This window comes from Cetorhinus maximus, chromosome 5 (genome assembly GCF_964194155.1).
Source record: "Cetorhinus maximus chromosome 5, sCetMax3.hap1.1, whole genome shotgun sequence".
In the NCBI taxonomy this organism is placed as follows: Eukaryota; Metazoa; Chordata; class Chondrichthyes; order Lamniformes; family Cetorhinidae; genus Cetorhinus; species Cetorhinus maximus.
In genome coordinates this window covers 7,013,372-7,026,557 of record NC_135883.1, presented here as the reverse complement: position 1 = coordinate 7,026,557, position 13,186 = coordinate 7,013,372, and the positions used below count along the sequence as shown (strand labels likewise).

The following is a 13,186-nucleotide window of genomic DNA, read 5'->3' as shown; positions in this document are numbered from 1 at the left end:
AAATACATGAGCTACTCCATCTTTGGGGAATTGTGTTGTCATTTCTAGCTGTTCGTGCTGCAATCAAAATGAACGGGGCTATGTTGATTAGGAACATGATTAAAGATAGATTTGTAATAGGTACTGAAACTCTAAAAATCTCAATACCCCATTTGCCTGACGTTTGTACCAACCTTCTAAAGTTACAGCAGCCAATAAGGAGAACTCCAAAGGAGGTTCCTGGTACACGCTCTTTTCACCTAGTCTTTGATAGATATTACAAAAATTGACATTGTCATACACAGATGCGAAAAAAAATTTCCTCTGGAAGAACTCCACCTCCCCATCTTACTTCCACTGCATCCTCCTTGCTCTGCTCCTCCCTGTCCCATTGCTCCTCTCTCTGCTCCCCTTCATGCCTTTTTCATTCTCCATTCTCCACTTCAAGTTCCTCTCCTGCTCTCCATTCTCCTTTCCTCCTATTCCCCCTTCCTGTTTGTTCCTGTTCCTCATTCTTTCCCTGTCATCCCCTTCCATTCCATTCCACTATCAATCCATCCACCTCTTTTATTCCCTTCCCTCTTCCGTATGCCACATCCCTCTCCTCCACCACCACCCCTTCCTCCTATCAATTGCTCCATTGTCCTCCCCAACCCTAGCGAGATATACTGTGCTGATGCATTGGCAGTGATTTGGCTGCTTGCTCAGGGCGTTGGCATTGGTGTCCCTCTCAGACTCTTAACAGACAGCCATTTCTCCCTCCTCCCCCACACACTCCAACAGCCCTGTAACCCTGTTCCATTTCCCCTCCCCATACAGCCTTTGATCTGGTTCCATTTCTCCCCTCGCTTCTATACCGTAGTCCTGCTCCAATTATCCACTTCCCCTCCAAATCTTTAACTCTGTTTTATCCGGAACTCTGTTCCGCTGATCAGCCTCTAACCCAGGTTTACTTTCCCTCTTACCTCCCACAACCCTCTCTTTCATTTTCTTTCCATGGCCTACAACTCTGCTCAATCTTAGCCTTCCCCAACACCATGTACTACATCCCCGTTCACAACCCAACTCAAAATGATCCCCCAGCCCCTAACCTTATTTTAATCCTATGTATCATGGGAGATCAACTATCATTGCGGGAATTAATACCTCTTGAAAAGTAGGCATTTTGGTGAAGCAATTTGCAACTACTGTGTTCCACAAGAAAGGTTAACACTGTGAATGGCTCTGAACCCTATTCCTTTCAATTGAGCTTATATTGAGTTTGAAGGTATAGCAAATGACATTCTATAAAATGAGGTCTGTAACCACTAAATGCTGCATTTGACAGCACATTCAGCAAGACAGTCTCGAAAAAAAAACAGGATTTTCAATTCCAAGCACCATTGTGGATAGATTGTCGGTAGGGCAAATTGATGCTATTGCATTATCGGAAACATGTTCCACTGTACAACACGCTGAGTTCCACCTTTCCCCTCTCCAGGGTTGAAGAAATCTATAGCACAAGAGTGAAGCAGCTCCAGTCACCCCACAGCACGGCAATTACACACACACACACACTAACCTGTCTCACACTGAAGCAGAGCCAAATCCCACAAGCACGCTCCTACTAATGCGCACAAAAGATTTTTAACATTCAGTGTCCTCCCACCACAAAAAATTAGCAGTTTGCCCTCAGCTCGAGAGCACACCTAAGCTGCACTTTATAGTGGCTCCGACTGAACAATGGTTCACATTTCCACACAAAAGAATGTCCCCAAAACATCAAACACAAAAGAAATATACAAAAGAGAAAAGTAAGTCATATAATTTCTAGTGTTCAGCTCATACTAATTAAATAGATGATTCAGTGATTATCACAGTAACGCGTGACACGTTATATTATACTTGATAAAATAATGGGGTTGATTTTCCTCTTTAGTGCTCGCAACATGAATACTATCAGACTACTAAAGATGAAAATTTATTCCATAATATTTAGTTAAATAATGAGAAGATGGTAGGCATCATCTTTAACGATCCCTGCCCCGAGGGAGATCTTCTTGCTCAGTAGGTAGCACCCCGGCCTCTGAGCCAGAAGCTCCAGGTTCAAGTCCCATTCCAGAACTTGTTGGCCATGGAAGGAGCATTCCTGAAGCCGTTCAACGGGTTGATAATGAGTCTGATAATTCTTTCAACACTTCCCCACTGTTTCCCCAAAGAGAAATTCCTCCTGTAACCTCTCCGACTTTCAATCTCCCTCTGTCTTTTTAAGTTTGTCCTTAAGACATGCCTCTTTGCATTTAGTCACCCATTCTAGTTACTCCTTTATCTTTAGTTACTATTTTCTCTCTATTTGGCCTGACCCAGGCTACAAGCTGACAAGACAGCTCACTTATCCACATACACAGCTCACTGGAACCATGCGTATGTGCTGACCTGACAACCTCCGATCAGACGTAGCAGTGTCCAGACTAGGAAGTTTGAACTCAGCAAAGCAGTGCTAATTTTATTGGGTACTTGCATTGAAAGGATTCAAAGAACATGAAAATGAGCTTGAAGTTCTCACTGCGACAGTGAATATCTCATGGAGGAAATAATAAGGAAAACAAAGTGTAAAAAACTATTTAGCAAACAAAGCACTGGTCTGGTGAAAAAAAGACTTGCATTTATATGGTACTTGTCATAACCAGCAGACATCGCAAAGCACTTTCCAGTCAATGGATTTCTTTTCAAGTGTAGTCACTGTTTAATGGAGGAAACACAGCAGCCAATTTGTGCACAGCAAACTCCCTCCAACAGCAAAGTGATAGTGACGAAACAATCCGTTTTTTGTGATGTTGATTAAGGGATAATATTGGCCAGCACATTGTGGATAACTCCTCTGCTCCTCTTTGAGATAGTGTCATGGAATCAATTACATACTAATCAAGAAAACAAGAAATTGTAATATTTTTTCTTCTGGCAATAACTGGCAATATTTTCTTATGTACTGTAAGTGGATTAAGAGCTAGAGTGATGGCAAGGGTCCAAAGTCAACAGTAGGAAGTTTTTCTGATATGTTAATGAACCAAGAGGAACTTCAATCAGAGTTTTACATAAAGGAATAACAGGAGTGTTTTTGAATGGAGTTGTTGTTGTTCAAAGTGGATAAATGCAGGTTGTAAAAAGCTGTAAGGAAATAAGGCAAAGATAGGGTAAGTTAGTTTTTACATGTCTAAGAGCTAAATTAAAGAACAGTTTAATCAATTCTGGGAAGAAAGCATTTCTGAAGAGACTGGTTGAGCTAATAGATCAAAGGGAAGGAACGCATTAAGGAAATACTGAAGCCTATGTGAGGGAGTAGTTGCTTAGACCTCCCAGAAGACAGCAGGATAGCTGGGCAGAACTCCAAGAAGACAGTGTGAACAAGGTCAGACCTGAAGACCCAGTTGCTGTCAGCCTCAAGGAAAAAACACCGTGTGGAAAAATTACTGGACTTCTATAGATTTTGAGATCTGTAAGGATAGTTGCTGAACAGAAAAGGGAAAGGTTAGCTCTGAGGGTAGTTAAGTTAAGATTTGTGGAGCTATTTTAAAGTACCGTTTACTGTGTGAAGCCATTCTTTTGTTTAAGTGTAATTGTGTTTTATTTTCCTTTATTCTTTTAATAAATGTTTACTTTACTACAAAATCATCACAAGTCTTCGAGGACATCATTTCCTGTTTTCAGAACCGCTCCTCATACTATACAAATTGCAAAAACATTCTGGCATCTGCTTCAAGTTTCCCTCTTTTAAGGAACATATCTTTTTCTTTTTATTTCTGTGGGACTGTGGCTTTAAAAACTACCATGGTTGCAGTTGAAAGACATGTTCATTGGAACAGGATGTAGAATATACAGTGTTGCTATCTCCTGGAACAGAGTGTGCCAGGTTGGACAAAATGGTGCCAGAAAGGGGAACTGCCTAGCAACAACATTTTAATTGGCTCCTGGTAAGGTGGCCAAGGTTTTGTGTGATAGCAGTGAGCAGAGAGATCCTAGCCTGCAAAGAGAACACACCTAAAACCTCTCTCTCCTGTGTGTGTAAGATTCCAGTAAATCTATAAGGCTAGCTAGCTGGCTTTTTCTTCAAATCTCTGTAACATGCTCTCTCTGAAAAGCCCCCTGTCAAGAGAAAAAGGGAAAAATCACCAGTAGAGACATTGAAAAGCAAGTTTTCAACCTGTGAATTACAGACTGAAAGTGCTGGAAGACCATCTCATGTCATTAACAACAAACCGCGAGGAATTTGGGAAGACATCAGTCAAAATCAATCCATCTAATCCCATACTCCAGATTAGTGCTATTGAACTGTTTTATCTCACCCTTAAAATCCATGTTTTGTATGTCTTATATGTGTATATGTGTGTGTGTGTGTTTGTGTATAGGGGTTAAGAAGGGGTAGAGTTTAAGTTATAGAATTAAAGGTTAACAGTTCATATCTCTTTCTTTTGCCACTGGTTAAGGACAAGTTGTTTAATAAACAGTTATTTACTTGTTAAGTTTACAAACCTGGTGCTTGTATTCTGTTAACCTAAATTAAACAGGTAGGTAGAATTGGGGCAATTTGATGGTCTAATCAAACTTTTCACATTTCCTCGGCTTGGGTAACAGTGGGGCTTAATATTACAGCGCACTATCCCCAGTAAGTCGTTGGGAGCTCGGGTCTGGGATATTTTGGAACAAAAGACAATGACGATTTGGGTGTAGATTTAGTAAGTAATAAAAGCTAAAAGCAAACACCAAGTTTGCACTGTCAAAAATAAGGGGGCACTTGAAACTGCTAAAACGTTCCTGCAAGTGGAAGAGACGTCCCTGACAATTTTACAAGGGGTCCCAAAAGCCAGGAAGGCAGAGATAATCGAAGAGATAGCACAGCATTTAAAACTGGAAGGACTACCCAGGAGACAGAGTTCTTCAAGGGGTGATTCATCGGAATGGGCTCAAATTCAGCTGCAAATAAAAGAACTGGAACTGGAGGCAGCAGAAAGAGAAAGGGCATTCCAAAGGGAACAGGCGGAATTCCAGCCAAGAGAGAAGGATAAAGAAAGGGGATACCAGTTTAAAAAGCTGACCATTAAAAAAGAGAGAGACCAGAAGGTGAGGCAGGACTTATGTCCAGATCGGAACCCAGTGGGGAAATGTTTACATCTGTACAAGCTCTTCCAAAATTTGAAGAAAGAAATGTTGAAGCATTCGTTATTTCATTTGAGAAGATAGGTAAACAGATGTATTGGTCAAAGACAAACTGGACATTGCCCATGCAGAACAAATTGACAGGAAATTTAAGCTTCACTGTCAGAGGAGTTTTCTAGGGATTATGATGTGGTGAGAATAGCCATTTTGACTGAATATGAGTTGGTCCCTGAAGCACACAGACAAAAGTTAAGAAATTACCCATGGATGGAGTTGATTTACTCCTGGGGAATGATTTGGCAGGAGTGAAGGTTATAGCTTCACCCATAATCACAAAGTCCAAAGGAGGCTAAAGAGACAGAGCAGTTACAAGAACAAGTTCTTGGTATGTTTCCATCGTGTGTGGTGACCAGAGCAACGGCTAAACAAAGTCCTTCACCAGAGGTCAACAAAATACCACGAGCAGATGTTAGAGTAGCCGAAACTTTATTCACAGATGAGGATAATTCAAAGGAAGTGTTTGGTATGTCTTCCTTAGATGAGGCTCAGAAAGCAGATCCAGAGCTAAACAAGTTAGCACAGTCAGCTCACACTGAAGTTGAGTCTGAAGGAGTTCCGGAGTGCCATTACCTTAAAAAGAGTTCTGATGAGGAAGTGGAGACACCCTGACAGGCCTGCAGATGAGGAATGGGCAGTTGTTCATCAGATAGCAGTACCGCCCAAATATCATAAGGAGAGATTGCAAGTAGCACACGAGATTCCCATGGCAGGACATGGAATACGGAAATCCCAAGCATCGATAAACAGGCATTTTACTTGGCCAAAACTTCATAAAGACGTAGTGCCATTTTGTAGAATGTGTCATACATGTCAGGCAGTAGGTAAGCCTCAACATGTAATCAAACCAGCATCTTTAATACCCATACCAGTTTTTGAAGAACCATTTAGTCAGGTATTCGTAGATTGTGTAGGACCATTGCCCAAAACAAAAGCAGGAAATCAACATATCCTGACAATCATGGATATGACAACCCAATTTCCAGAAGCTATTCTTTTAAGGACAATTACAGTGAAGGTGGTAGTGGAAAAGTTAACTCAGTTTTTCACTCGTTATGGCCTACCAGTTAAAATAGAATCTGACCAAGGTTCTAACTTCATGCCTAAAATTTTCCAGGATATAATCAGCAGTTTGTATATCAAACAATTAAAGTCTACCACCTACCACCCACAGACACAGGCAGCTTTAGAGAGATATCATCGGACTCTCAAAAACCATGATTAAGACCTATTGCCATGAAAACCCAAAGGATTGGGACAAAGAATTAGATTTCTTACTATTCACTACCAGAGATTCTCCCAACAAATTTGTTGGATTTAGTCCATTTGAATTGATTATGGTCATGAAATAAGAGGCCCATTAAAACTGATTCTCTGGATTCGAGCAGCTCAGCATTTACCACCCGCCGTGCCATTACAACACACTTGAGCAGATGGATCAGGCCTCCGTTTAACATCTCAACAAAAAGACAGTACCTCCGACAGTGCAGCGCTCCCGCAGAACTGCACTGGCCTGTCAGCTTTGACCTTTGTGCTCAAGCCTTGGAGTGGGACTTGAACCCAGAACCCTGTGATTCAGAGGCGAGGGTGCTCCCAACTGAGCCATGGCTGACCCGAGAGTGGGTTTATCTTTGTTGGTGGTCCTCAGACTCAAGTGACAGTTGGCAAAGGTGACAATATCGCAATGTGTACCAGTGACATTACTGCTCGAATTTCCACAGGCCCGAAACTATACTGACATAGACTGCGAGAGCAAAGCTTTATTTGCTACAAATAAATAAAGCAGAAAACTGACCATGTAATTGGTTCCCATTTCAGACTTCATTAATTTAAATACAAATCATGGCAGTAGACTTGCTTAGTGTTAGGTGGTCAACAGTTTTCTGAACTAAATGTTGTGGTTTAAAAAGTAAGTTACACCAGAGTCAAACAGGGAGTGTAATCAGATGAATCCAGACTGATCTGTTCGTGACTCCCGGTCCTCCAGTCACTCAAATTCCATCATTGATTTTATAACTATGAAAATAAAAGACGCAGGCATACAGGTTGGAAGGGCAGTTGCTGGCCAAACTTGGCATTATAAGGGATTTGATGTTCGCCAGCGAATTGTTTTTTTCCCCTCCAGGAACCTCTAAACAACAACATTGCAGGGCAGGACTGAAGAGTTCCTTTCTTAGAAAAATTGAAGAATGTAATTTTTGTGTGTGTTGAAAACAAAATTTGGAAATAAATGTTGTAGTCACACAAAGCACGAATAATTCTGGGCCCTTAAGTGTTTATTCCCCATGATATTAGGAAGATTTCCAGGATAAAAAGCCAGTGGAGCTTCCAGGCATATGGTTAGAACATAGGGGTATACGAGAGTAAGCTTGCAGGGAACATAAAAACTGACTGTAAAAGTTTCTATAGGTATGTGAAGAGGAAAAGATTGGTGAAGACAAATGTAGGTCCCTTACAGTCAGAAACAGGGAAATTTATAATGGGGAACAAAGAAATGGCTGACCAACTAAATACATACTTTGGTTCTGTCTTCAAAAAGGAGGACACTAATAATATACCAGAAATGTTGGGGAACACAGGGCTTAGTGAGAGGGAGGAACTGAAAGAAATCAGTATTAGTAGGGAAATGGTGTTGGAGAAATTGATGGGATTGAAGGCCGATAAATCCTCGGGGCCTGATAATCTTCATCCCAGAGTACTTAAGGAAGTGGCCCTAGAAATAGTGGATGCATTGGTGGTCATCTTCCGAGATTCTATAGACTCTGGAACAGTTCCTACAGATTGGAGAGTAGCTAATGTAACCCCACTATTTAAAAAGGGAGGCAGAGAGAAAACAGGGAATTATAGACCAGTCAGCCTGATGTCAGTAGTGGGGAAAATTCTAGAGTCCATTATAAAAGATTTAATAGCTGAGCACATGGAAAACTGGCAGAATCGGACAGAGTCAGCATGGATTTATGAAAGGGAAATTATGCTTGACAAATCTACTGGAATTTTTCAAGGATGTAACTAGTAGAATTGATGAGGGGGAGCCAGTGGAAGTGGTTTATTTGGACTTTCAGAAGGCTTTCGACAAAGTCCACATAAGAGATTAGTGTGTAAAATTAAAGCGCATGGGATTGGGGGTAGTATATTGAGATGGACAGAAAACTGGTTGGCAGACAGGAAACAAAGAGTAGGAATAAACGGGTCTTTTTCCGAATGGCAGGCAGTGACTAGTGGGGTACCGCAGGGATCGGTGCTGGGACCCCAGTTATTCACAATATATATATTAATGATTTAGATGAGGGAATTAAATGCAATTTCTCCAAATTTGCAAATGACACAAAGCTGGATGGGAGGGTGAGCTGTGAGGAGGATGCAGAGATGCTTCAGTGTGATTTGGACAAGCTGAGTGAGTGGGCCAATGCATGGCAGATGCAGTATAATGTGGAAAAATGTGAGGTTATCCAATTTGGTAGCAAAAACAGGAAGGCAGATTATCTGAATGGCTATAAATTGAGAGAGGGGAATGTGCAACGAGACCTGGGTGTCCTTGTACACCAGTCGCTGAAGGTAAGCATGCAGGTGCAGCAGGCGGTAAAGAAGGCAAATGGTATGTTGGCCTTCATAGCCAGAGGATTCGAGTATAGGAACAGGGATGTCTTGCTGCAATTATACAGGGCCTTGGTGAGACCACACCTGGAATATTGTGTGCAGTTTTGGTCTCCTTATCTGAGGAAGGATGTTCTTGCTATAGGAGTGCAGCAAAGGTTTACCCGACTGATTCCTGGGATGGCGGGACTGACATATGAGGAGAAATTGAGTCTTTTAGGATTATATTCGCTGGAGTTCAGAAGAATGAGGGAGGGTCTCATAGAAACCTATAAAATTCTAACAGGATTCGACAGGGTAGATGCAGGAAGGATGTTCCCGATGGTGGAGGAATCCAGAACCAGGGTTCACAGTCTGAGGATACGGGGTAGACCATTTAGGACTGAGATGAGGAGAAATTTCTTCACCCAGAGAGTGGTGAGCCTGTGGAATTCACTACCACTGAAAGTAGTTGAGACCAAAACATTGTATGTTTTCAAGAAGGAGTTAGATATAGCTCTTGGGGTGAAAGGAATCAAAGGGTATGGGGAGAAAGCGGGAGCAGGCTATTGAGTTGGATGATCAGCCATGATCATAATGAATGGCGGAGCAGGCTCGAAGGGCCGAATGGCCTAATCCTGCTCCTAGTTTCGATGTTTCTATGAAATAACAAAGCCTGTATGCAATAAAGCATAAACAAATTGAAACTTGGCTGTAAATTTTATTTTCCCCCAGCAAGTGGCTGACGCCAGATTTAAAAGCTCTTTCAAGACTTCCAAAGTTCCACAGGAAAGATCACTAGTTGAACTTCAATCTCAGGATTCGAGATAAACCTTGAGTAAATTATTAAAAAATGGCTGACGGGTAAACAATAACGAGGACTCCTTTGAGGATAACGACAGGGTAGTATGGGAGTGCAGAGAAAGGTAACGAGTGGCTCTCCCAGGAATCGCTGTTGTTTCTTACTTACATAACTGACAAAGGCACAGAAACATAATGCAAAGTGATCAAATTTACTGATCCTTCTGACCAGGGAGGGTCAGCTGAAAGCAACTTAGAATTTACAAACTAATTTGGACAAATTGTATGGGTAAATCAATGGCAGATTATATTTAATGCACACAATTGCAAAATATTGCACGTACGAAGGTAAATTATAAAACTGTAAAGAATAGCGTTAAATTGGCTATGGGTGAAGCTGAAAGACGCCAGATACTAACCATGTCCAATTAATGCAATGCAGCAGCAAAAACCCAATAGGGTGTAAAACTACATAGCCAAAGCAGTTAATGTTAAGCCAGATATCATCATGATCAAAGTGTACAGCGCTCCAGTCAGACTGAACCTTGAGTACGACATCGTGTGCTGAAACACAAGACAGACAGACATTCAAGCACTGGAGGTGGTGCTTAGAAGAGGTTAATCCTTAGTGTTCGAGATCTGAGTTATGAGACAAGAGAGTGGAGGAACTTGGGCTTCTCATCTTCAAACGATGTATGAGGGACACTGTTGTGCGGATGTACAAGATAGCAACACAGAGAACATGTATCGAGAATACTAATTAAAGCTAAAAAAAAAGTGAATAGAACAAGGGGACAAAGTTTCAAATTATTAAAAGGCAAATTTAGGGATAATTTCGAGAAATTCTTCTTCACACAAAAATTGATCAACACAAGGAACAGAGTCCTGCATGGATTCAGCTGAGAATTAAATTAATTCTGTAATGTTGCAGTGTGGCATGGAGACTGTAGGGTATTGCTGGATAGATATATTAAGATCGGCCAAATGGCTTTTCTCATCCATAATTACCTGGCGATCTTGTGCCTACTGCAGTCCTGCTTTTCCTATGTTTAAAGCAAACCAATGCCTGTGGATGAGTTAGAAAATGCTGCATCTAATTGTAGTGCTTCTACTTCTTCTTATCGTGTCCACCGACAATCTATACATGGCCCAGCCAAAACTGGACACATTTTTGTGCCTTGTTGTTGAATTTGGCAAGATCTGCAACAGTGCAGAGTTCCTCTAGCGGTAGGCATGGCAGGAGATGTTGCATAGTCTGTGGCTCAGTTCCACATTCACAAGTTATTGGGCTGGTTGTATATCCCCATTTGCTTAGTGACACCTTTGAACGACCTACACCAGTCCTAAGTCTGTTAAGGCACTTCCAGGTTGCCCACTTGCAATTAGCTCCTGGGGAAAGGCTTTCATCCGGTAGAATTTCCATCGCTGGGGGTTGTTCGAGACTGGTGAGCCGGTCTTTCCACAAGGCGATGCAGGCTTCAGATGGGGTTGATTGTAATGGAACAACACTGTTCATGAAGCTCTTCCTTGACTTTAGGCGGCTGGGTGTAGCTGTATGACCATGTAGAGGGTGCCTCTCATCTGATGTTTGACGGAGTTGCTCTTTCTTGCTGGCTACCGTTTTTCTTATATCAGGGGGAGCGATACCTGCCAGGATATATAGGCTGTTGGTGTTTGTTGGTTTCTACTATTTCTACTGCAGATTTATGAAAGAACATGGATGGAAGAACTTCGCCCCCACAGAGAGTTTTTAAAATTTCTTCCAAGAACCCTGTATTATAGTTACAGGATCCTCATATCCGTATCACACTGCATACTGGCTTCACATCAGTCAGTACAGTATCTATTTTTATTAACCTATTTGATATATCACAAAATATTGCAGAGGGTGGGCATTGATGGTACAAGGTGGTAGGGAAGGAAACAGTTAAAGAAGTTCAATTGCTAAATTATTAGTTTGTTTAACCAAGTACCCATTTGGTTGTACAAAAGGGATAATAGTTGAGACTAGTTCTGTCTGTGGAGAGTTTTATGACGAGCAATAAAACTCTGTCTGAAGGAGTCTGTCTTAGTTGTGGTCTTCATTTCTGAACAGCTATTGGAACTTAACAGAAGGGAGTAACAGGAAAGCATTTCCTATTATCTTCAGAAAACTATCAAAGATGAAGTGTAGGCTGATTTTTGACATGCACAATTTATGACACATAATTTGTGCTGAGGTAAAGGTTATTAACCAGGGATCCTGAAAATCCCTGTGCACCCTGGCAAGAATGTACAGGTTATGCTTTCAATTTGGCAGTAAGCCAACAGAAGATAAAAATCTCAGGCATTTAGAGCCTACTTTAAAATCTAAATTAATTAAACATTATATTAAAAAAACTAAATCTACAGAACAGAACTTACAATGTTTAAGGTAATAGCCTGAAATATTACAACAGAACTTAATTCACTGTGAAGCACTTTGGGATGTCCTGAAAGGTATTGTATGAATGCAGGTCTTTAACCTCATGTGCATAAATACCCAAATACAAAGATTAATATTAGGAATGATACTTCTATTAAAATGCCCAATTTTTGTTGTTCCTATTTCAGAAGTAATTGGATCCTACGCCAATGCAAACAAAAGTCTGAATCAGTTCTTAGTGAATGTGAAATTTTGACAAAAAAAGGAAAATCTAGTGTAATTCTCAAACTGTTTGGCACATGTTAATGAGGGAGCAACAGGACAGTGCAGAAACTTACACGGAAATATTGCATTTCTGTGCATCATCTTCGTGCATGCAGCCAAACTCATAATAGACTTCAAAAGATTAACTTTTATGGGAACAGCTGAATGCCAGAGAATTACAGAAGCTTAGAGATTACATCAGATAAGGTATCAAAGTTGGATTGCACTTGGATTTATTTTCAGTGGGTCAACAAATCATCTGGTTTGGGAAAACTTGTCCTTTTCCTACGTACTGGAATTTAAATTAAGCTCTTCTTCCTCCATCCATCGTCACTGCATTGAAAGCAAAATCCATTATCTGGCTCCTGCTCCAGGTCATTCTTTTCCAGGATGTAAAAAAAATGTGGGACTTATTAACTTCCCACAAATCTACAAGCCTATAATACTCAAGCTCGCCATCCACATATCACCTTTTGATTTATCTGTTTCTCTTTCCTGCATTTTTCCGTCTTGCTTGTGGCTTGCACATTGACCTTGATCTTTCACCTGTTGGCCAGCGGGGACAAAACGCCACGGCCTGGATTTTCCGCTCGATTGGCGGGCCCGGGAGCGGACGGGAAACGGACCTCCGACTGTGATTTCACGCTGGCTGGCCAATTAACGGGCAGCCGGCATGAAACCCATGCTAGAAAGGCCCAGCACCTGCTGGTGGGGGGGTGGGCGCCAACATCCCCGCGGGTGCTGGTGAGTGCTTCCCCGTGAACTCCCTGCAGTCAGAAAGTTGCAGACCTCCACAGAATAGACAAAACAATTTTTTTTAAAATGCTGCAAAATATGTCCATGCAGCACAATTAAGCGCCTGAAAGCTTTCCTCATTAAAAACACAAACAGCTCCCCCAGATATCTCTTTTTATTTTATTTCCCCATGAAGATTTCATCCCGCCCTGGATTGAGGTTTGGAGCAAAAAACGTAAA

At 41.4% G+C, this 13,186-nt stretch overlaps 1 protein-coding gene across 6 annotated transcripts in view; it reads right to left on the bottom strand.

Moving 5' to 3' along the window:
* dtnba (dystrobrevin, beta a) overlaps positions 1–13,186 on the bottom strand; it is a 461,468-nt gene that overhangs the window by 412,780 nt on the left and 35,502 nt on the right. For 2 of the 6 annotated variants that reach the window (XM_078541477.1, XM_078541480.1), the window contains exon 1: positions 332–402. The exons of 1 other annotated variant lie outside the window; for it this stretch is intronic. In XM_078541477.1, coding sequence (XP_078397603.1) covers positions 332–396 — 65 coding nt within the window. In that variant the 5' untranslated portion in view covers positions 397–402. Of the gene's footprint in view, positions 1–331; positions 407–13,186 lie in introns of those variants that run through there. 3 more of the 6 variants (XM_078541476.1, XM_078541482.1, XM_078541478.1) reach the window with 3 other exon arrangements.